The 24,719-nt window shown below is 41.4% G+C and overlaps 1 protein-coding gene across 1 annotated transcript in view; it reads right to left on the bottom strand.

Moving 5' to 3' along the window:
* The window catches only part of LOC306650327 (contactin-3-like), a 346,287-nt gene that overhangs the window by 19,539 nt on the left and 302,029 nt on the right, over positions 1 to 24,719 (bottom strand). The window contains 6 exon segments of the mRNA XM_079122220.1: positions 3,950 to 4,065; positions 6,678 to 6,912; positions 8,969 to 9,039; positions 10,557 to 10,706; positions 10,804 to 10,962; positions 11,742 to 11,859. Coding sequence (XP_078978346.1) covers positions 3,950 to 4,065; positions 6,678 to 6,912; positions 8,969 to 9,039; positions 10,557 to 10,706; positions 10,804 to 10,962; positions 11,742 to 11,859 — 849 coding nt within the window.

The following is a 24,719-nucleotide window of genomic DNA, read 5'->3' as shown; positions in this document are numbered from 1 at the left end:
GCTATGCAGTCTCCCCCAAATACACAAATCTATTATTTTGCAAATGTTGACTGGTTTCAGTTGCTTATCAAATCTGTTCTCCCAAGGTTTATTATTTCCTAATGTCTAACTTTTGTTGACAGGTAGTCACTGCATATTTGGGGTGCAGCGTCATACTTGAGTGCCTGCATGTACTCACACGGATCAAATCAGAGCGATTATCTTCCCATCTTGTTATCGTTTCTTTTTGTTTGGGGCCCTGGAGTCTTCTGAGTTCTTCACAGAAATAGGAAACAGATTATTGTGAACTAGAGCTTATTTTTTCAAAGCACAAGAGGACTTTAAAGACATGGTATTTTCCAGGCAGGAACTTTGGTGCTGTCTCCTTCTGGTGCCCACTCTCCATGAACTTAATGGCTCTAGCTTCTCTTTTTCAGGTCTGCCTCTCCTGTTCCTATCCAAAAGGGCACCAGGAAAGATCTGAGCCTGAGTTTAAAGGCACAGCAGATGAAATAAATTGGAGTCTAGGGAAATGAGCTCAACCACTGCTTGGTCAAATCAGAAAGAAAATTAGTCTAGATGCTAATGATGATGTGAGCTCAGCATGTCGCCAGGCACACGATCAACTCATGCCAAGATGAGAGAAAGGCAGGAGATATTAACGATTTTAAAGCCAAACTGGGAGAATGCAACCCACAAAGTTAGCCACAGGACTGATAATTAAATACTCTGCTAAGTCATTTATTTTTCTAGGTTAATTTTGAAATAATTGCTGAAACTAACAAAAGACATGTTTTTAACTTGGTAGAATGACATAAATTATTTGAGATTTTTCCAATTAGTACATCTTTTTCTAGGCCTGTTCTCTTTCTCTTCATGGATACCAAGCACTTGGGGAAGAAATTTTCAATCATTGTATTTCCTTTCAATACAGTATTCATGCTACTTTCGGATATTTTATCGGCTGCTCTTTACACAAACAGACAAGATGCAATGCATCTTAACCCATAATAGATACCAAGAAGAGTTCCATTTTCTTCTCATCTTTTGCCTCTGTCCCTAATGGGACAGGCACAGAGCCATAGGGGGTATGTACTGCCACTGGGGAAGGTAGAAAGTATCCCTACACCCCTTTGTTGGTTTTCAATCTTCTTTTTCTTTCAGTGAAATCTCACCCCGAAGCCCAATATCTAAACAGAAGAAAGTGGAAGCTGCATGTCTCTCGGGGCCGTTTTAACAATGGCTGCTTTATCTCTTGCGATTCTCAAATGATGCTCTGAGTTATGGATGACTGTTACTCTATTTTAAGTGAGCCTTGGAGAGCTCTAGTAACTTGCTTAAGGACATGCAGCGGTGAGACAGCAAGGCCCAAACTGCATTTATTCCACCAACACATAGTTTGTGCACGCCACCCATATGCCAGCTATTATTAGTCTGTGAACTTGGGAGATGTACTAAACACACACAGAATCCCTGTCCCTTGTGGAACTTATATAGTGAGCTACCGGTTTTGAATGCAGGATTGTCTAATTCCAAAATGGCACAGACTTAACTATAAAATATGGGTCTCCACGAGGATTCTCGAATCGTAGCTCTCTTTCACTCCATTAGTCTTTCCCAACATGGCGGGGGTGGTGTCATTCCAATTCGTATAGAATATCTTTAACTGAATGAGTCCTTACCACTTTAAATTTATATGGTAAAAAACTGGCATCACTTTGCACTCATACTCTGCATGAATGACCAGCAACTGTCAGGACCCCTACAATGCTCATAAGCCCACATCCTCTCGACGCATCCTCCCCTTTATTTCTCTCAAGTGTTTTGCAAGGCACAACCAGACTGGGAATTCTGACCCTGACATCATGGTTCACAAAGGGCAGTTATTCGTAGTGGGCATGCATCTCAGTCCCACTCCCTGATTGAGGAGCACCATGTGTGTTCATTTCTGTAATTCCTTTCCCTCTTTCACACATGAGAAAAAACGTTCGACCCTTGACTTTCTAGGTCTGGCTTATTTCACTTAGCATGATGTTCTTGAGTTCCACACATTTACCAGAAAATGCTATGATTCTTTCCTCATTAAGGCTGAATAAAAACTCCATTGTATACACATTCCACGTTTTTTAATCCATTCATCTGCTGATGGCACCTGTGCTGCTGTCTTATCTTGCCTATTACAATTGAACTGCTGTAAGTATTGATGTGGCTGTATCACTACGGTATGCTGATTTTAGTTCTTTTGACTGAATACCACGGGGGTATATCTGGGTCACATGGTGGATCTATTCCTAGTTTATTGAGAAATCTTCATTCTGCTTTCCAAATTGGTTAGTAGTAATTTGCAGTACCACTGACAATATATGAGTGTATCTTTTCTCCCACATCCTTGCCAGCATTTATTATTTGGATTCTTAGAAATAAAACCAAGAATCAACAACTGGGAGCTCAATTGCAATGACAAATTCAGGTATTGCAGGACAGAAGCCCCACGGTCTATGTGCTGAGCCTCGCTGCTCCATTGTTGTCTCTGCTTCATTTGATAATATTTATTCAAAGCAATGCTGTGTGGTTACAGCGAACACAATCTCTCTCAAAGCTGTTCAAATAGAAAGGGGTCTTACTGTCAAGAAGGACGAGGCAATATGAAAATGGATGCAACGAGTCCGCTTGAGTACTGGCAATTGTCAGCTCTTCTATTTTGCTCTTTTGAGGTTGCAGGGACCTTGTTTCTTTCTTTGTTGAGGGTGAAGTGGGGACACATCTGCTCTATCTCATCTCTGCAGACCTACTTTTTCCTAGTCACCAATGGCCTAATACATGTGAATGTGGCTACAGATCTGACATATGACCACATTACTCTCATGAACTGTAATCTCTGTATTGCTTACTTAAGTATCTCACACAGGAATCTGACTGGCTCAGCTCCCTGTGCACAGACCCACTGATTTGATCATGTGGTCCCTGGGGTACAAGCTCTGGGGACTGTATTGTGAGTGGAGGGGTCCATGGCTGTGTCATGCAACTGTGGCCATGTAAGTCTGCCACTGCATCAGCAGTCACATGTGAGGACAGTTTCCTAAGGAGCTGGCAGGGGGTGGGGATGACCTCTCAACCGTGGCCTCTACAACAGCATTGCTGGATCAATCTTCAAACATGTTTATCTTACTCATGTTCATCTTGGTTCCACTGCTCCCTATGAAATACGGGGTCCAGTCCTCATGATTCTTCTTACATTCAAAGCCATCCGTGACTGCCCTCCTGTGCCTCTGTAGTCACCCTCTTCAGCAGAAACTTGGAGGCCTCTACTTCTTTACTTCTCCAAAATGCCGTGCTCAACCTGGAATATTCTCACTGCCTCTCCGTTCATTTCCTTTCCCTCTGAAGTCCCGTTAAACCTTCCTACTATCTGGACATCTATAAAGACTGGCCATCCTTCTTCCTCAAACACTTCTTGCTCGGGTGACCTATTCCCACCTTCACTGTATTTGGTCTTATGTAGCCCTCTCTTTCATATAGTTCATCTTATTTCACCAAACACCAAGGTCTCTGGAAACAATAATGATGTTATGGGCAGCTGAATCCTCCGGAACTGGGAAGACAATCTCTCAACTAAAAGCCACCGAGGACGTAAGACCACAGCTGGAGGAAGGTGACTTTCTAGGGACATAGCCATCCATGGAACAATACATTTCAATCTCACCCTCTGTTTTCAGTCAACCCATTCACAGGATCTGGCCCACATTACACATGACTGCCTTTCATAGTCACTGTTCCTTTTCCACCCGACTAAGGTGACATTCATTTCCCTGGCTGAGTTAAATTTGGTATGCACTAATAATTAGATGGCACAATTTGCTGGTAAGGAAAGAGCATCCCAGAACAGAGGTCACCTAAGATATCATTGTTAGGAAGCTGGAGTGAAAGGAGACAAGGTAGTGTGGTAACATACAAGTGGGAGTTAGTTTACCTCATAGCCAAGTAAATGTCCATTGCTCGACTTCCAAGGAATGGTGCTCCATGACACTTGGATTTCTGAAGAGGACAGGCTGTGGGCAGAGACTTGAGAGGGGGCTATTGTGGGCTCTGTGTAGGAATAGAAATTGAAAAATAATGATAACTTCTGCAGTTGATTTAAAAAATCTTTTGAAGTCCCTATTTTTGAAAAAGCATTTTAACATAAGTGAAACTTTTATAATTATTCTGTAGAAATATTTGAAAACATGAACTAAATCTTGAAAATACAGACACTGATCTACTTTTTTTTTTAGCAGACTGCACTTTGATTCACTGTACACAAATGGGGTACAACTTTTCATCTCTATGGTTGTACACAATGTAGATTCACACCATTCATGTAATTATACATGTACATAGGGTAATTCTGTCTCAGTCTACTATCTTTCCTTCCCCCACTCCTCCCTCTCATTTCCCTCTACATCATCCAAAGTTCCTCCATTATTCTCTTACCTCTGCCCCAGTTATGTATCATCATTCACTTATCAGAGAAAACATTCAGTTTTTGTTTTCTGGGATTGGCTTATTTTTCTTAGCTTGATATTCCCCAACTCCATTCATTAACTAGCAAATGCCATAATTTTATTCTTCTTTATGGCTGAGTAATATTCCATTGTGTACATGTACCACAGTTTCTTTATCCATTCATCAATTGAAGGGCATGTAGGTTGGTTCCACAGTCTAGCTATTGTGAATTGAGCAGCTATGAACATTGATGTGGCTGCATCACTGTAGTATACTGATTTCAAGTCCTTTGGGTATAAAATGAGGAGTGGGATAGCTGGGTGAAATGGTGAGTCCATTCCAAGTTTTTTGAGGAGTCTCCATACTGCTTTCCAACATGGCTGCACCAATTTGCAACTCCACCAGCAATGTATGAGTGTGCCTTTTTCTCCACATCTATGCCAACACATACCACACTGAATGTGCCCAATATCATCTGACACTGATCTATTTCTGAGGAAGAGGTGGTGACATAGCCATGGTGATTTCTTTGCTCAGAGACACAGCAACCTAGGCATTCTTCCCTTGTACCTCTTTCTTGGTATCTCCTTCTTTTCTCCCCTTCCTTCCCTCTGTTCCCTTCACCCTGTATTATTTACCTCCCCTTCACCCCACACCAGCTGCTTGGGAACTCCTATATCTACAAATGCTACATATTTATTTATTTATTTGGGTCAAACAAAGTCAAAGTCAAGTTCAAGTAAAGTTCATTTGCTCAGTAAGCACTGAGTGCCTAATTCCACAGGGTGCAGCGTGAAACTGGATACTGACTCTTTTGAAGGAGTAGGTAGACATGCCCATGTGATCCACAGTAAGGACATCCCCTTATAATAAACAGTCTTGGGGATTTATGGGTATCTCATAAGGCTCAATAATAAATTCTTCCTTTGATTTGCTGAAATGTCTGAGTATATTTCCAATAAGTCCCTCACTTTTTTCTTAGGTAAGCTAAATACCTTTCTTATATTTGAACAGACAGCCCTTTGGTTAGCTCTTCAGTGGGACAAGGACAGTTCAGGAGATGGGAAGTGAGGGGTGCAAGAGTGAGTCAAGAGCTGTCTGCTCCCCGCTTCCCATGGCCAGTTCTCGGGCCCTGGATGCTGAGGGTAGGTAGTGTCTGAAGTCTCGCTGGCTAATTTCCATCACTGTCCAGACCCATGACCTGCCCTTGTAATTCTTGGAAGCTTTTAGACATGGGGTCTAGCTATGAATGCAAGATTCTTTCTTTTGCAAAGAGGTCTATAACACCTGTTTTTATCCTTTTCAGAACTCAATGGGAAATGAAAAGACAAGAATAGGGTGGTAGTCCTCAGAAATATATATTTTTAGGAATCACAATGATGAACTCCCTTTTTTTTTGCAATTGACTGCTGGTTCTGAGGGTAGGAGAGACATTGTAATATACTGCATGAGCTCAGAATGCTTAGGCCTGGGTTAAAATCCTGGCTCCACTGCTTACTACCTGAGTTTGGGGAGACTTATTCATCTCTTTCATCAAGCTGCCATTTTCTCATTTGTAAACAGAAGACTCTTCATTTGAAAATTTTAATTAGGTAACACCTGGCAGATGGTAACCATGCAATCCGTGTTAGCCCCTGACATCTTTGTGAGGTAGAACTGCATGAGATGTCCCAGATTCAGTAGATGTCATCTATAAAGCAGTGATTCTGTAAGATTCCCCTAATTTTGCTATCATTTTCTACAGTGCTCCTGAGATGTCTCAAAATGTGGAGCAGATTTAAAAGATGGCAGAATGACTCATGGGCTAGGAGTGAAGTGCCTGGGTACATAGCAGAATGATGTGATGAGCTTGCAGAGAAGGATACTCATGTCTCTCAAAGATGCGCATTCTACACCACCATCCCCTCACTTTCCATCTTGCTAATGACCTTTTCTCAGTTGTAGAAACCACTACAAAACTTTGGACTACGGTAGGTCCCAGGGACTGTCTTATTCTTCCACCAAGAAGAACGGGGTTGTATCCAATTGTTACACCCCCTATCTGTGGAGTCTTATACTTCAAGTCAGTTATGGCCGATCTTTATGACCTGCACTGGGAATATAACTACAACTTTGATTACTGTTGTCTTGAAAAAAATACACCTGAAGTCACCCAGAATTTTCTAATCAGGTTTGAGCACAACTAGTTAATTGATCTACAAACTTGTTTCTCATACCTTCTTCTGCAGAGAACACTGTGGTCACTGGGCTAAATGGGCCTTCGCCTCTGTTGTTATAGACACCCACTTTGACTTCATAGGGTGAAAATGGGATGATGCTTTCATTCCTGAAGACATATCTCGGGGTGTCAGGAGATGTCACCACTGTCTGGATCCAGTTGGTAACCCCAAGAGGGCGGAAAGCAACAACATACCCAAAACCTTCACCATTTTGCAGCTCTTCGGGGACTGGCTGTAAAGAAAAGGCACATTCTGTCACCCTTACGGCAAGGGCAAAGCAAAGTGATGAGTCCTCATCCTTAGTGTTTCCCATGGATTATCAAATAATGACCTTCACTGTATCAAGTCAGAATTATAAAAAGAAGAGAAACACCTGGGGCACATTTGAGCCAGCTGCGTCTGAAGAGACATACGACCCTCACTCATAGGCACCCAGGTACTGAGCTAGACTTTTCTGTGATCATTTGACATCTGGGTGTCTTAGTCCATGTCTGAGTTTCTAATAACACATACTGTCAGTCTAACACACCCGATGTTTTAAGTCAAATAAAAATTACCACATCTCTAGTGTTGGTTTTATGGAAAGAAATCACACCTTGATATAGTGAGTAAGCACAAAGGAGCTAATAAAGTAGAGTAAATACAACTTACTAAACTCAAGGCTGTCGAAAGTCATGCCAAAAATTCTACTGGCATTCCACTGTGAGCTCATGATTGCTTATTTGTTTGTCAACATCTTCAATTAGTATAGATAATTTTAGAAATAGTACCTTCTCATTTTATACATGTTAACTACAATTTCCTCCTAACTATGACATAAAGCAAAGAATGAGAGAGGACAGCCAAGAAAGACATAGAGACTCAAGCAACATTGTGATGTGTCACATTATCAGTGGGACATAAGGGCTGCAGAGAGAGCTCTGGAGGCACCTCAAGAGTTGGCAACCAGGACTTGACTCTAGCTTTCTGTTTACCAGTCAGGTGACATGGACACATTACTATCTTTATGTCTCGGAGTTTAAATATATAAATGTTCCAAGAATGAAAGAAGGAAACTTTTGCAAAAGGACAGGAACGTTGATTAGCACTGAACTATTTGCTGCCAGTGCTACCACCACCAGCAGCAGCAGCAACAATACCACTATCAGCAGCAACAGTAATACTGCCAGCAGCAGCAGGAAAGCCACCAGTACCAACATCGCCATAAGCAGCAGCAGCAGCAGCTTATATATAATACACTACCAGCAGCAGCAGGAAAGCCGCCAGTACCAACATCGCCATAAGCAGCAGCAGCAGCAGAGGCTTATATATAACACCACTACCACCAGCAGCACCACCACCAATACCAGAATCAGAACCCACAACACAAGCACCACTTCCAGCACCACCTGTAGCACCGATGCTGGCACCACAATTTCCAGTACCAGTGCCACCAGCTCTGGAACCATCAGAACCAGCAGCACATGTTCCATCAACAGTACCAGTACCAAAACCAGGACATGCACCACCAGTACCACCAGCACCTCCGGCAGCAGCACTGTGCCACCAGCTGTATCATCAACACCAGCAGCACCAGCACCATCAGCACCAACACCAGAACAACTACCATCTGCACCACAGGTGCCACCATGTATAACTGTGTCCCCAGCACCATTATCAAAACCTGTGCCACTAAAACCACCACCAAAAGAGCCAGTGTCAACTGCACCACCACCAGCCCCCATGTCACCAGCACCATTACCATCACCACCATCACCAGCCCTACCACTAAGGGCCCCGCCAGCAGCATCACCACCGTGAGCACCAAGGACAGCACCACACCTCCACTACAGTATCACGAGCACCAGCACTGCACGAGCCAGCTGCAGCAGCATCCATCCCGTTGGCAGCAGCACCCCCTGTGCCACCTCTAGCCCTGGAATCACTAGAGTCAGTGCCAGCACCCCCAGCAAAACCTCCGTCAGCATCGCCAGCACCACCCCCATGATCACCACCAGCACTAGTGCCACCAGCATCATTGCAAGTGCCACCGCCAGCATCACTACTGGTACTGCTAATAGCATCAGGAGCAACACTATAAGCACCATCGCCAGCATCGCCAGCACGACTATCAGAACCACCACCAGTGCCACTACTACCAGAACCAGCAGTGCTGCCAGCACCGGCATCACCACAGCATCACTAGCAGCCCCGCCATCAGTACCAGCCCTGCAGGCGCCACCGCCAGCATCAACGCCACCCGGGAGGCCAGGAGGATTGTGTGAGGGAGGTGCTGCCTGGACACTTACATCCCAGGTGATCACCAGTTCAGACCGGCTCCCGCCTCCTCCACTGACTTCAGAAGGAGGCACTTCTGGAACTGTGTGGGTCAGAGAGAAAGAGATGAAACCTCTTTGCATGTAGCAATATTTATCTGAAAGAAGTCTTGCTGTTGCTTTTAACATATGTGAAAGAGCTCACTGTTTCACATTATACATACACACCTATGTATATATCACATACATGTATATTGGCACATATATGTGCTTTTCTACATATGCCTTAGGCAACATCTTCCACATAATTTATATTTGCATGAAATTATACAAGATTTTGGTGAGGTCATCAAATAATTTTATTTTTACATGAAATTATAAAGCATCCAAAACCCCTCAAGCAGTAATAAGAACGAAACCTAATTGAGAGGTATGTTGCAACTGGTGTGAAGGCTAATACGACATAGAAAATTGACTCGCCAGGGATGCTGGGAAACCAGTCCAGAATCAACCCTGAACTTGTGACTATTCCAAGAAGAGAGAGTCTCAGAACAACACTGGCTTTGTGGAGGAAGGATGCAGACTGGGGCCCTCCTATCCTAGTAGGAGGTATTTAAAAACCTCAGGCAGGCATCGACTTTCACACTTAGGCTGAGAACTTTCTAGTTAGTAACCGCAGTGACACAGCTAGCATATAAATTCTTTGAAGGTAGGTCTTTGTCATGCCCATAGCTGTATCTGCAACATCTGCAAAGTGCTGAGCACACAGTAGACACTCCCTGAATACGTGCTGTGTGAACAAATGAGCAGGCTGCAGGCAGGCCTGGGCCCTGTGTCTCCTGTCACCTGCCATGCACATCATATGCATGGTCCTGATCAAACTGCATCACTAAGATGCTGAAACGAAGCCTCTGACTCTCATCTTGACTTAGTTAATTCCTACAGTGACTTGCTTGCCGTTTCAAATATCATATCAGTTAATATTAATTAATATGCAGATTATGAAAAGGGAAGTTTAGGCCCCATCAGCTGCCTCAATAATGTGATGCTGGCTATACATTCCAATCCTAAGTCTTAAAATCAAGATAATTTTAGGATCATAAAGCAGTTTATATTAATAATTGCCTTGCATGGAAATTAATAACAATAATTCTTTCTTAATTGAACAGTTGAGAGGCCAAAATATACTGTCAATTGTTTAAGCTTGTTCTTGTTCATTGAGCTTGGTGACAGAATGAGATTTCCTAGCAGCAAAAATTCCAGATACCATTGTTTTGCCAATTTGTCAATGCTTGTTATAAAGAAAACAGCTCTTCCCTGCTAACAGGGTAACGATGTCAGATAGTAATTATAACCGTAAGTGACATAAACATATTCACTCAACATGCACTAATGATGGTTTAAGAGGGGCTGAACTCCTGGAAATGTCACACTACCTCAGAGTCACTTACATGCATTTCTTTCAACAAAAACCATATGGCAAATTTCATTAGGAAGATCAGATAATTGTGACACTGGATTATAGATGCAGATTCCCCCACTGGCCTGGAGACCAAGGGAACTAGAAATGCATACCCAGGGAGATCTATTCACCCGTTACTCAGAAAACAGAAACACTAACCTGCCTCTTCAGTTCTTACTTTTTCTGAGGGTAAACTGGGTTCTCCACCTCCGATTTTGTTACTGGCTACAACCCGAAATTCGTATTCCACCCAGGGGTTTAACTCCACAACAGTAGCTGTGTGTGTATTTCCATCGATGATCTCAGGCACTACAAAGCAACGGTTTTGAGAGGTCAGGGTCTACAGTGCCCGGCCAGGACCTGAAATCCATTCCTAAGCAGAAGAGGTGGCTGTCCCTCCTCTTACCTGTTGTCACAGTTTGCCACCCCACAGAGAAAGGTGTCCTGGCCTGGACGGCATAGGAGATAACTGGGCTGTGATTGTCCATGCCTTCTTTCCAAGACAGCTGGGCTGTGGTGTCAGTGATTTCTTCTACCTTCACACTTCCTGGTGGTCCAGGTGAACCTAAGGAAGGTGAGTACGCACACCACTGTCATCCCCTTCCGCCAAAGTGAAGAGTATGTCCTGTGACCACTTCAGGGCCCCCATGTGGTCCAGTTTAGACAGCACTTGGTGATAAAGGCCAAGCGCCTAGTAATGACAGCCCTCTCCCACATTTCCACTGTCAGATCTTAACTCTGGATGGGAGCTGTGATCCCCAAACCACACTCCATCATGACTGCATGAAGAACCCCTGTTCCTTCCAAATTTCGTGCCCTGGCTTTGGGTGGGATGACCTTCCCTTATAACCCACTGTGCACCTCGTAGTTCTCAGTTCCTTATCTGATTCATGTTTTAGTTCATGATTCACTCTGGTCACTTTTCAGTCCAGCAGCAAATCAGTACTCTGGACGGTAGCTCAGGTTGGCAAATTTTCTCAGGCATACTGAATACATAATCCTGATCTTTTAGAAGGACACACACACACACACACACACACACAGAGGATACTCTCTCTCTCCTATTTAATATATATGCTGAATTGATGACATGCTCAAGAACATGTCAGCTTGGCAGCCATTTTGCAGTCCCCGTCACCATGAGAGCTATCTGAAGGGCAGAGTCAAGAATCCTGTTTCTCTGAATTGACATTCATCTGAACTGTCCTATTTGCTGGCAGGGGGAGGACTGGAATCAATACTGCAATCTGCATGCTCACACGCCCTCTCATCATGGCTCTTCCTCCAGAAAGAAACGGTGAGGTAAGATGTGAGGGCAGGGGACCCAGGAGGCCCTCCCGTTACCTCTCACTATGAGCTCGGCGGCTGAGGAGACACTGTCCACACCCGTGTGCACCATGCAGACGTACTTCCCGCTGTGTGTCAGCTGGATGTTTCTGATCATCAGATCACCTGACGAACTCTGTTGGGAAAACCGGTGATGGACACACCGTTATTTTTAAAACACAAAGAATCTTGCAGACTATGCCGACAAAATCCATATTTAGCGTGAAACTTAAAGTGATACTAGACAGAAGATGCTATAAGGGAAGGTACGGAAATAACACCAAGTTAAAAACCATACATGACTGCAGACAGTTATTTCTGCAGACAAATAAATGACTAGCTTTCCCCTGGGCATTTATGGTTTCAAAAATAAATGAGGGCAGAGATTATAGTCTCAGAGTCTATTTACTTCCACCAGGGTGACACTTCTTTTTATATCCACTGCTCAGCACTAGCTCAAGTCTTTTCTCTGGTTCCAACCCCACTGCAATTATCTGCCTGAGAAGAAGCGGAAAGCATTTAGGTATCTAGTGGGAGATAAATGCAGCACGACACAGGGATTACCACCGTTGAGCACTGTTCTGAACACACTGGAGCTTAGAAAGACTAATGCCATTTAATTCCTTAGTCGCAGAACTTCAGGAACAGTCAGTATGAACCCCCTCAATAAGAAGAAATGAAAACATCTTAAACCTTAAAAATATCAGCTATCCATGAAGACACTTGTTGGCATCCCCCAGGACCAATTAAGGGAGCAAATATATTTCTAAATGCTCGATTTTAAACGATCTTCATTTAAAGAGAATATAAAATCATGTTCATAAAATGACTAACTGCAGGTCGGTTTCATTCATTAGTAAAAATGTGGATTGAAATAAAATAATTTGGAGAGCAAAGCCCTTTGAAAAGGATCAGCAGTTGATGCCTGACCTGGTACAGGCACAATAGCGTTTACCTTGTTAATTAAAAGCATAGCTTTACTCTTGGGTTCTCCTAGAATTTGCTAGAAGGGGGATCTGTTATCCTATTTTTAGGTGATTTCTTAAAACCACCTACAGGGTACTTCCTTCCATATCCCTCCCCACCCTGAAGATTCTTAATGGGCCGCAGATTCTCTGTTGGTTGGATCATATGGCTTTGGACAGAACTTCTTGAGCTCTGGGAGAGACCAGATGTGAGCTGATTGATGGCCACAATTAAAAGATAATCTGGATACTGTGAAGTTTGCACATTTTACTTTCCACAAGCTGAACTTTCTTCTTTCCCTCCCTCCCTCTCTTTCTCCTCAGGGTTATTTAGAAATTTATCCCCAGGACGAAACCCTCAATGCTTGCTGACCTTTAAAACTCTTCAGGTTTTATGAGTTCCATATACTCACAGGAGGGAGATTATCATTTCTATAGAAATCTTTAATTTTAAGTAAAAAACGGTTAACATTAAATGTTGCCAAGACATTGGGGTAAGGCTGTTATTCTCCCAACCTTTATTTGCTTATTTTGAAAACAGTTGGGCAAAAGAGAATTTTAATAGGACTTTCCTGTGTCTTTGGTATCTGGATATACCATTTCAGCACACTGCTGGTCTTGTCTCTTGATGGAGTAGTGGAGTGTTTGATATCAGAATTGTGGCTTCTACTGACTTCAGGTATAAGTGAAGAGACAGAAATGACTTAGTTGGGTCACAGAAATCCAACTATCTTTCCTAAAGAAATGTAGGTTTACATTCCGAGGAAACACCATTTTTAATTATATGAATATACTTTCCACAGGGGACAAACTAAGGAATGGGACTGATGGGTCGTGGACCACGCACATGACCCATGCCATTAACCACAGACTTGCAATGTGTGCATTTGGGGCAGAGAATGATCACTGCCCAAGGCCAGTTATGATTAAGTAGGGCTATGCTGCTCAGTGCTCAGCTTTCAGTGGACCACAGGCCAAAGCAGTGAAGCAACAGGACAGTGATTCTTAACTCCAATCTCCTTCTTGGAATTAAACATTTAAGAATAATAACTACAAGGCTATTTGTGTATCCCATTGTTTCTTATCAGGATGCAATTATTTTCAGACATTCCCCCCAAAAAAAAATTCCAAAGGAAGATTCACTTATGTCAAACCAACTCTTTTCTCCATCAAGTTGCCACTCTTAGAGTTGCTCATTGGGTAGTTGTGATAAAGGGGGTGGGAGAAGACTGCCCAGGAAATTCTAAGTAAAATTTGTCAAAAGTGTAGTGAACCAGTAGGGCACCTCCAAAAGTGTTTCTCAATAAATTTATTAATGAGATTGCATAACAGATATATTTAGAAACATTTTTATTCTTTTGTGTATAAAATAATTCAAATAAAGTAGGTTACAACACTAATAACCTTTCAATAAATTTTTAGGCACACTAATAATTGTCTGAGTGAAAGACAGCTTGGAGTTGCCTCTCGGTTAAATCAGTCTGTAGTGCTTTCCTAGTATTCTTCCCCTCCTCACCTTTCTTCAAACAGAATGGATCTGATTGGCAAGGCACCAGGTCAAGTTTCCACTTTCTTTTTCTTCACCCTGACTTCCTTTAAAGCCTCCTCCCCACACCTGCCATGTAATTCCCAGTTTTCCATAAAGCAACTCATTTTTCTGTGCTGCTGACCACCGGTTTACTCAGGGACGAGATCTGGGTGGTGGACAAGGTCTGTTCCAATGACTCGCACACCATCTTACGGAGCAGGATGGAAATCCCTCAGTGACACAAATTTGAGTTCCTTCTTAAAAGCACTACCTATTAAAAAGTATTTATTAAGCAACTACTGTGCTTTAGTTGCTGGGGATACAATGGCGAGGGGAGAAGAGAATAGTCCTTATAGTCATGGAGATGACAGCCTGAGAGAGGCGGTAGTCCAGTGATACGCAAACAATGTCAGATCACAGTGTAACTGCAGATCAAAGAACAGAAAAATCTCTATGATTTCTGGGGTTTCAGTGAACTGACAGGTGGGCCCAGACATGCTACGTAAGCAGAAGTCTAGAAAACATCCCCACATGCAAAGGCACATGAGGACACAGTCTATGTGTGTGACTCAAGAAGGGTGGGATAGGTGGGTGCAGTGACCACACCTGTAATCCCAGATGCTCAGGAGGCAGATGCAGGAGGATCACAAGATGGAGGCCAGTCTCAGCAACTTAGTGAGGCCCTAAGGAACATAGTAAAACCCTGTCTCAAAATAGTGTGTGTGGGGTGCTTGGGAGCACTGCAGATGTAGCTCAGTAGTGAAGGACGACTGGGTTCAATTCCTACTACCAGGGAAAAAAAGGGTTGCTAAGTGGGTCTCAGGTAGGGAAGTCAAGGGTTCAGTTAGTCCACAAACTCTTAATCTGTCCCCAGAAAATTAAATGTTCACTGTAGCTGACATCAAATTCATATTTACATCAAAATGAGAGTAACTTTTTTTTTTGCTTTTGTTTTTGGTAATTTCCTAATTTCTAAGTTTGGCCAGAAATATTTCCCCCTTTATTTGGGGATTTAACCCAGGGCCTTACATATGCTAAACACATACTCTACCACTAAACCACCTGCCCAGGCTCCACAATCACTTTCTTATTGAAATAATAATACATTTCTTCTAGAAAAAATACATATTTTCAAAACATGCTATGGGTATAAGCAGCAAATAGATTTATAAACCAAATCATCTTTGACATAAACATTAAGGGAAATGCAGCGCGTATTGAATTAAATGGAGGGGATCTTATTAACATTTCCCCTGTATTTTCTGAGGTGATGACACTAATGAAATTTGGGATGCTATTTAAAAGCCACTCTGCACTGAAAGGAAAGCACTCTGACGTGATAACCCAGGCTGGGAGAAAGGAAACGAGCAGCAGATCATTCCTGATGACAGGCAGGTCAAAGAACACGGTGGTGTCTGCTGCGTGCTGAGAACGGAGGTGTAGGACACACTCCGGAACCAGGGAACCTCTCCAGTCTCCAGTCCAGCCTCAACTTCGAGGGTAACAGATTATCAGGAAACACTAATTCCCAGTAAGTACTCTCGATACAAATGCTGCCGCTCGACTGCCAAGAAGCACAATTTCCCAGTTTAAGAGAAGAAGAAAGACATTTCGATGGCTATTTGGAAGGCAAGGTTGACTAGGCGGGCCTCCTCCTCTTTATCACTTTACGCAGCCTGTGTCTGCAGAGCCACCCAAATTAATCACTGGTCCCTTCAGCAGCCTGCCTTCCAAACTCTGACACCACATGTAAATCACATCCAGGTGCCTTGAAAGCAATCGACCCACAGGTTCCTCCGGGAAACTGGTTGGTGCTTTCCTTTGTGAAGGTCCCCAAAGGAATTGGCAGTGACATGACTTGCCTCTGCATTTATGACCAAGCAAATTAAACCTTGCCCCCACCAACCCTGTATGGCCGCCTCAGGGTGACCTTCCTTACATGCTCTGCTCGGCCAAGGAACAGAAAATGTAGGTGGCCACGGAAGCGTGGAAACAGAACCAGGCATGGCACACGGTGCTGATTTTTCTCACTAACAATAGCTACTGTCACTTGGTTGTCTGAACAGGTGACACTTAAGGCAGTTAAATGCCATCTGTTCATATCAGAATTTGCTTGACTCTTTTGGGCAGGGGGTGCTCTGAAGGGGCTCACTAGAAATTGGCGATCCCAAGACTTCAACTCAGTGCTTTCTACACCTCGGTCACTACAGTCACACGGACAGCTTTATACGACACCTTCTAGTACCAGAAGTTCTGTTATTCACTTGATGTTTTCTGAAGCTGATTAACTTTGTAAAATTGATATGGAAACTGATAGGGAAAATGTATATCTTTGACCTAAATACAAGTCTGCTCACCAAAATAAGTCAAGTGCTGAAATTAATAGTGAGTAGAAAATAATATAAATGGATACTGTCCAAGATAACGTACATGGATAGCAGCTGAGTGCTGTCAAAGTCCCAGAGCCAGAGACCTTTGCTCTGCTAATTAAAAAGGGAGATTAGCATGTATTAGACACTGTTATCAACAAACTTAACACCACAGTTTGCCATTCATCTTGACTTAAACTCAGTGATTGAAAAAAAATTGAAAGTGGAAGCTTTCTATGTTCTATTATTTAGAATTGTATATCTAGTACTTGGTCTATGTTTTGAAAAACACTGTGCTATCCAGTTTGCTAGACAATGTAGTTCTCGATGCTGGCTGAGCTATAAATTCACCTGGGGAATCTTTAAAAAATACCAGCAATGCCTAGGCCACATCCTAGGACAATAAGTCAGGATGAACTGGAAAGAGACTGTGCAGGTGACTCTAATAAGCAGTTAGGGTGAAAATCCCATTAAACCTCCTGGGATTTGACCAAGTTCCTAATTTTCATTGCTCTTGGAAATAAAAGGCTTGTGATGCCCTCTATGGTATCCCCCGACTCTACAATTAATAGATGGTGAAATCATCATTCAGCTGGGCTGGACACTGCTGGACTCAGGCTGGCAACAGCACTCCTGCACATATGTTCATCCTGGGAGGAGGGCATGAAAACTGGTGTTTGTGAAGCAGGCAGTATGTGTCAGGGAAAGGCAAATTCCCTTGATGTCACGTTGTTTGGTGTGCTTGCTGTAATTTAGACATAGTCCCTGAAGATATTCAACAGTGCTAAATTTCTGTAGATGCATATGGAAACTCACTATTAATCAGCCTGTTTCACTCCAGATTTCTGTTGTGTGACATGATGATTTTTGAATATTTCAAGTCAGAGAGCTTATCTTGGAGAACAAATTAACTCGTGGATCAGATCCCTGTTTTGTTTTCCCAATAGTGGATGGATAAAGTATCCAGAAGTAGACCTGTCCCATGTAGAATGGCATGGCTATACATAGAAGAAAGGGCTGGTCCATTGATGCAAAGGAATAAAAAGCTATTTTCTCATGAACACATAAACAAATTCTGTTAAGTGCCTTAGGTTTACATCTAGTAGAAATTCATTTTGCTATGTAACAGCTTAGCCCCAAACTTAGAGGCGTAATAAAAATTAACTTATTGTGTTCAGAAACAGCACAGAAGACTGAAGGGGGCTCATCACTGCTGCACAGCTCTCTGGTGGGAGAGGTGCACCTGGGGACTGCAAGCTTGTCCACAAGACTGGCGACAACTTGGTGTTGGCTGTTGGCTGGGAGTTCAGTGGGACTTATGGGCTGGGGACCCTGGCTCCTCTTGAGGTGAATCTGCACACTCTACTCTGGCTTCCTCATAGTACAGTGGCTCAATTTCAGAGTCATTGAGCTAATGGAACCAGGTAAAAGAGCATGCATTTTGGGGAGTTAGCCTCAGTAATCCAATGCCATTACTCCTGTGGTTCTTTATTGGTCAGCGAAGTCACAAGGGGCTACTGGGTTTCAACAGGAAAGAAACTGCTTTATTGTTGGCTGGAGAGGTGTTTGTCAAAGTCTTGCTATAAGAACACACTAGATAAAGCATGCTATTGCCGCCATCTTTGGAAAACAATCTGTCACATGCCAGGTTCCTTCTGCATCTGTCATACAGCCATATAGTGACCTACAAGGACTATAGAAACAGGTTTCCATACCTTCTGCCATGGCTTTGGGTTCTCTCACAAGCATATCTGAGTGAGACAAAGTTGTGATTTGGGCATATGTACTTGCCAAGAGTCATCCTCGTGAGCTGGCTTGAACTGATTATGCCAAGAACCTAAACTAGGTTAACAAAAAAAAAAAAAGCAAAGCCCTGGACTAGACACCCTTCCTTTTATGTCAGAAGCCTGTATATGGACCAGATAAAGGACTTCCAAAGGCTCAAAGAAAATAAAATTATACCCTCTCCCTAGAGAGTTCCTCCCAAAGAGATCACACTGTTTTCATTACAATTGCAGTCGATTGTATTCCAGCAGTTTTCCAGATATTTCAGAAGTATAGAATTTTCATCTCCAAGACATACTGAAAAAGATGAAATAGGAAAGACTAGGTTTGATACTAAATGTGACTATCAATAGACTATTTTTTATGATAAAGAACATTATCTAAAATTTTAAAGTCTGTATAAGAAAAATAGTTTGTAAAATGTGGGTGTTTCTATAATAATATTTTTCTTTTGTTAAAAAACAACCACTTAAAAATTCTGGTGTTGGAGTCTAAATTTTTAAACCACCCCAATTGATCTGCTTTTTCTTTACTTGCATGTCTGTGCTCTGATCACTTAAATGGGTATAATTAAATATCACATCTTACAGACCACAATGATTTTCTTTCTGAAATTAGAACATAAAATATAAGTTAGTTTGATTTAAAAAATGATCCAGACACTCTGACTTCTGGTGTATGGTCACCATGTAAGGAGTTTAGGAGTTGCCACTCTGTTTAACAATAGTTAAAAATCTAAACAAACTTAAAAAAAAAAAAAAGAGAATTCCTTTTGGTTTCAGCAAGGAAGTCTGGGCACAGGGCAGAATGTGGCCCTCAACATTGGAGACATAAAAGGGCAGATGCAGAAATCCATGTACAGAAGCCTCCCAGGAAACCCCTGCTGGGGTAGGGAAACCTGAGCTGTCACTGGGGAACTGCTGGATGACTCTGGGAACCCGGCCACAGAGAGGTCCCAACAACCTCAGTGTTACCTCCAAGTCTACTAAGCCCTTGCAGTAAATACTGGAGAAAAATTCCATGTGGTTCTGGAAGGTGCAGGGAAAAGGAACATCTCAGACTCTTCTGCTCTTCCTCACAAGGTCTGCCTCAGGAGCAAGTGGCCAGTCAGAAAGTGGCCAGCGTGTCCTTACCAGACCCTAACCTACTAGAGGGAGAAAATGTCAAACTCCACCCCTCCAGCCATCCTGACCCACATTAAGAGGGGAAAAAAAAAGATGGAAAAGAACCAGGGAAGTTCAAAGTCCAGGGGTGCTGGCTAACCAAAAATTGGAGCCCTAACTACAGGAGTGGACACTTCCTCTCCCATACACCCTGTCAGTCAGTCTCTTGTTAAAGGCTTGTTTACCCTGGTGGCTTTTTCTGGGACATCATGTCTTTCATCAAACTTACAGGCACACAAAAAGGCAAAGAGCCAACCAAACAACAGGAAATAAGGTTTGAAGAGATAAAACAATCAGGGTTGGAATGTTGAAATGATCAGAATAGGAACTGAAAAGCAGGATTAAAATGCTAAGTACTTCAGTGGAAAAAAATAACCACATGTGAACAAGGGGGTAATGCAAGCCAAGCAACGGTGATGTCAGGAACAGACCAAAAAGAAGCAAGCACTAGACGAGATCATCAAGAATACAATGATAAATGCTGGCCAGGATGAGAGGAAAAGGTGCACTCAGACTGTTGGTGGGACTGCAAGTTAGTGCAATTACTGTGGAAGGTAGTGCAGAGAATCCTCAAAAGATTAGAAATGGACCACCATGTGACTCGGCTGTCAAGGAATGGAACCCACACATGACCAAGCTGTCCCACTCCTTGGTATTCATCCAAAAGATCTAAAATCAGCAGTCACACAGTCATATCAAAGTTTATCGTAGCACAACTCACAACAGCCAAGTAGAATCAACCAATGTGCCTGCCAACAGATTAATGGATAAAAAAAAAAAAGTGGTATATACACACAATGAAGTTTTATTTGGCCTTAAAGAAGAATGAAATTACGGCATATTCTGGTGAATGGATGGAAGCAGGGTATATCATGCTAAGTGAAATAAGCCAGATTCAGAAAGTTATAAATATTTTTTCATACATGTGAAACATAGAACAAAAAAGGGAAAAATGGTGGGGGGGGGGACCCCATAAAAGCAGAGGGAGGATCAGCAGAGTAGAAGATTGAAGTAGAAGGGAGAAAATGTGGAACAAAATCGACCAAATTATGTACATATAGTATGAATATACCACAGTGAATTCTATGTCTATGTATCTGTAAAGCAACAATTAAAAAATAATAAATAAGTAAGTAAAATAAATAAAAGGAATACCAGTAGAGTAGAGGAAGGGGAATGGGGGAGGCAAGAAGGGAAGGACAGAGGAAGCACTGGGGCCGAATGGAGCAAATTATACTCAGACATGCATGTTTATGTCAGAATGGACCCCATATTAAGTGCAGCTGAAATGCAGTAAGGTAAATATCAAATGAGAAGAAACTCCAGAGATCAAAACACTGTAACAGAAATGGAGAAAAACTTAATGGGCTCATTAAAGAACAGACACAGCTAAGCAGGGAACCTCTGAACCTGAGGACATGACAAGAGAACTTTAAAAACCAAATGAACTGAAAGGAAACAGAACCATTTCCAAAGACTGTGGCACAACCACCACAGGCCTAGGGTAGGCGGGAAGGAACAGAGAAAAAGGTCAAAGCAATAAGGACTGAGAATTCCCCCAAATACATTTTAGACAAGGAATCACAAGAGCTTTTGGGAAAGAGTGCCCCAAGCAGGACAAACGCAAAGAGCAGAACACACCGAAAGTATAGCTGGGCATATCCCATCCCGACTTTAGAAAGCACAAATGAAGAGGCGCGAGTTATCTGAAGAGATGAGAGAGAAGCACTCATCTACCTAGAATCCTGCAGCCAGCCAAACTATTCTTCAGAAATGAAGAAGGAGAAAAAGACTTTCTCAGGACAAACCAAAAACTGGAAGACGGGTTTCCAGGAGACCTGCCTTGCTAGAAAGATTAGAAGTCCTCGAGAAGGAAAGAAAAATGTACATTGGTCAGAATTTGAAATGTACAAAAAGACAGAGAAGGGATCAGTGGAGACAATACAAACACTTGCTTTTCTCATCAATAATTAATTCATTAACAAATAAGATTGTGCTCCAGCTAACAGTGACCATGAATTAGATGAGGTATATCTGTGTGTGCGTGTAGGTGTGTGCATATGTGCATATTGGTGCTTACATGTGCTCATGAGCAAGTAAAATGGATGGCAATGATACAGAAACATGAAAGAGAAAATACTTTTTTTAAAAATTATAAGGTATCTCTGTTATTAGATTTTTACAACCAGGTACTTATTATTATAAGCACTACTATGAAATGAACTTATAAATGATCTCAAAGCACTCTGGAAATGGACTTGGATTAGTCATGTCTGTACATTGCAAACTTTAGGACTACCACTTAGAAAAAATTTAAAAATGCAGCATGATCGGTATGGGTCCTAGTCTGTCTGGGTGTGTTTCTTAAGGTCTGGAGGATAAAAACTCAAGCCAGGGTGTCTGTGAGGGCATCAGGTTCACTGATGGTGCCTCTCTCTGTATCCTCCAGTGGTAGAAGGAACAAGGGGTCTTTTCTCAGCAGTAAACTAATCCCATTCAGTAGGGCTCTGTTCCTATAATCTAACCACCTTCTGACCTCCTAAGACCATAACTACAGGAGTTAGGGTTTTCAACATACAAGTTTCAGGGGAGAAAAGAAAATTCAACCCATTAGAAACATGTTAAAAAATAAGAAAAATGGAATCCTAAAGAATGCTCAATTAAGACCATGAAATTGAAATAATGTCTAGAAAAATAGGAAAAAAGTAAGAGGAGAAACCAACATAAAATAATGAGAAGTATGGTAGATATTAATTCAAATATGTGAGTAATGACTTTGAACATAATAGTCTAAATGCACCCCTTAGAAGACAGGTTTTCAGAGTAGCTAAAATCTAGACCCAACTATATATTCTCTACAAGAAACATACCTTCAATATAAAGATATGTAGAAATTAAAAGTCAAGGGATCATGAAAGATATGCTGGATTAACAATAATAAAAGAATGCATGAGTAGCTATAGTAAATTGGGTCAGAGCAGATGAGGAAAGTCATCATGAAGACCAAGGAATGGTATCAGTGCTGAGGAGGGCCACTACCTAGTGATGAAAGGGTCACGGTGCAAGCAGATATAATAATCCCTACTGTGTACATGCCTAATCAAAAAAATGTAAAGTAAAACTGAGAGAACTTCTGGGCAAAAGAGAGAGATCTACAGTTATATTTGGAGACTCAAATACTGCTCTGTCAGAAATGGACAGATTCAGCAGGTAGAAGTTCAAAAGGACCTGGTTGAACTAAAAAGCTGTATCAATCAAATGGATATAATGGCATCTCGAGGCTACCTTACCCAACAACAGCAGATAATAACTTCTTCTCCAGTTCAAATGTAATATTCACCAGAACAAATCATATCTGGATCCATAAAACATACCTTACTAGGGTTAAGAGCATAGCAAACAGATCACAATTGCTTTGAGACTATAATGTAATTAAACTAGAAAGTAACAATGGAACGATGACTGAAAAATACCTAATTCTTGAAGTTTAAACAACACATTTCTACATAACATATGGGTCAATGAAGAAATCACAAGAGAAATCATTAAAAATATTCTGAACGAAATGCAAAAGAAAATAGAACTTATCAAAATGTGTGGAATGCAGTAAGAACAGTGCTTAGAGAGAAACTGATAGCACTGACTGCATATGTTAGAAAAGAAGATCTACGATCAATAATGTAAGCTTCCACCTTAGAAAACTAGAAAATGAAGAACAAATTAAATCCAAAGCAAGTAGAATAAAAGAAACAAACATAAGAGCAAAAACCAGTGAAATTGAAAACAGGAAGTCAGTGGAGAAAATCAACAAAACCCAAAGTTAGTTCTTTGTAAAAATCAATAAAACCAAGAAGCCTCTAGCCAATCTAACTACGAAAAAAAAAAGGGGAAATACACAAATTATTACTATAATATATGAAGATAAGGCCAACACTAAAAACATCATGGACATTAAAGGGATAATCAAGAAATATTACAAACAATTCTCTGCCTATCAATTTGATAATCTAGATGAAATGTACCTATTCCTTGAAAAATGTGACCTGCCAAAATTCACACAAGAAGAAGCATACAATCTGAACAGGTCTATCAAATCAATAATTAACAATTTTACCAAACATAAAATGTCAGGTCCAAATGAGTTAAATGATGAATTTTAACAAACATTTAATTAAGAAAAATATTGCGATTCTCTCCAATCTCAGCACCCCTTCATGCTCAAAACACTAGAAAAAATAGGGATAGTGGGAACATTCCTTAACATTGTAAAGGCCATTTATGCTAAGCCCATGGCTAATATCATTCTAAATGGTGAAAAACTGAAAGCATTCCCCCTAAAAACTGGAACAAGGCAGGGATGCCCTTTTCCAATCTCTTTCAGAAGATCCAGACAGAATAAACACTTCTTAACACATTCTCGGAGGTCAACATTACCCTAATAACAAAACCAGACAAAGGCCTTAAAAGAAAACTATATAACACCAATATTCTTTATGTACATAGATGCAAAATTCCTTAACAAAATATTAGCAAATTGAATCGAGCAATAAATTTAAAAATTGTACACCATAACAAAGTGGACTTTGTGTCAAGTATGCAAGATTGGTTTACCATTTGAAAATCTATAAATAGGTAATCCATTTGATAGTAAACTGAAGAAGAAAACAACAGATGTAAACAGAAAAAGCATTTGACAAAATTTTATCACAAATTCATGATAAAAACCATCAATAAACTAGGATACAGGAGAACCTCTGCACCTTGATGAAGAGTACTCACAACAACCTACAACTTAAACCATGCTTTAGGAGGAGAAGCTCCAAGTTCTAAGAACAGGAACAAAGCAAGGCTGGCTCTTCTCATTGCTCCTTTTCAACATCATACTGAAAACCCTAGCTAATAAAATAAGACAAGAAATGGAAATTTAAAAAACAGAAAATACAAGTCTGTTTATGTGATCATCTCTGTAGAAAATCTGAAAGAATCAAAAGAAAACTAGAACTAATAAGTAATACAGGAGGTAAAGTTGATAAACAAAGTTCAATTGTTTTCCTAAATATCAGCAATGCACAAATGGAATTCGAAATGAAAACGCACTACCATTCACACCTACACTGAAAATACTGAAATACTTCTGTGAAAATCTAACAAAATATGGTCAAAATCTAAGTAGAAAACTACAAGTC

Source organism: Sciurus vulgaris (genome assembly GCF_902686455.1).
Source record: "Sciurus vulgaris genome assembly, chromosome: 19".
NCBI lineage: Eukaryota > Metazoa > Chordata > Mammalia > Rodentia > Sciuridae > Sciurus > Sciurus vulgaris.
Note: the sequence above shows the minus strand (reverse complement) of the source record. Positions and strands in the feature narration are given on the sequence as shown.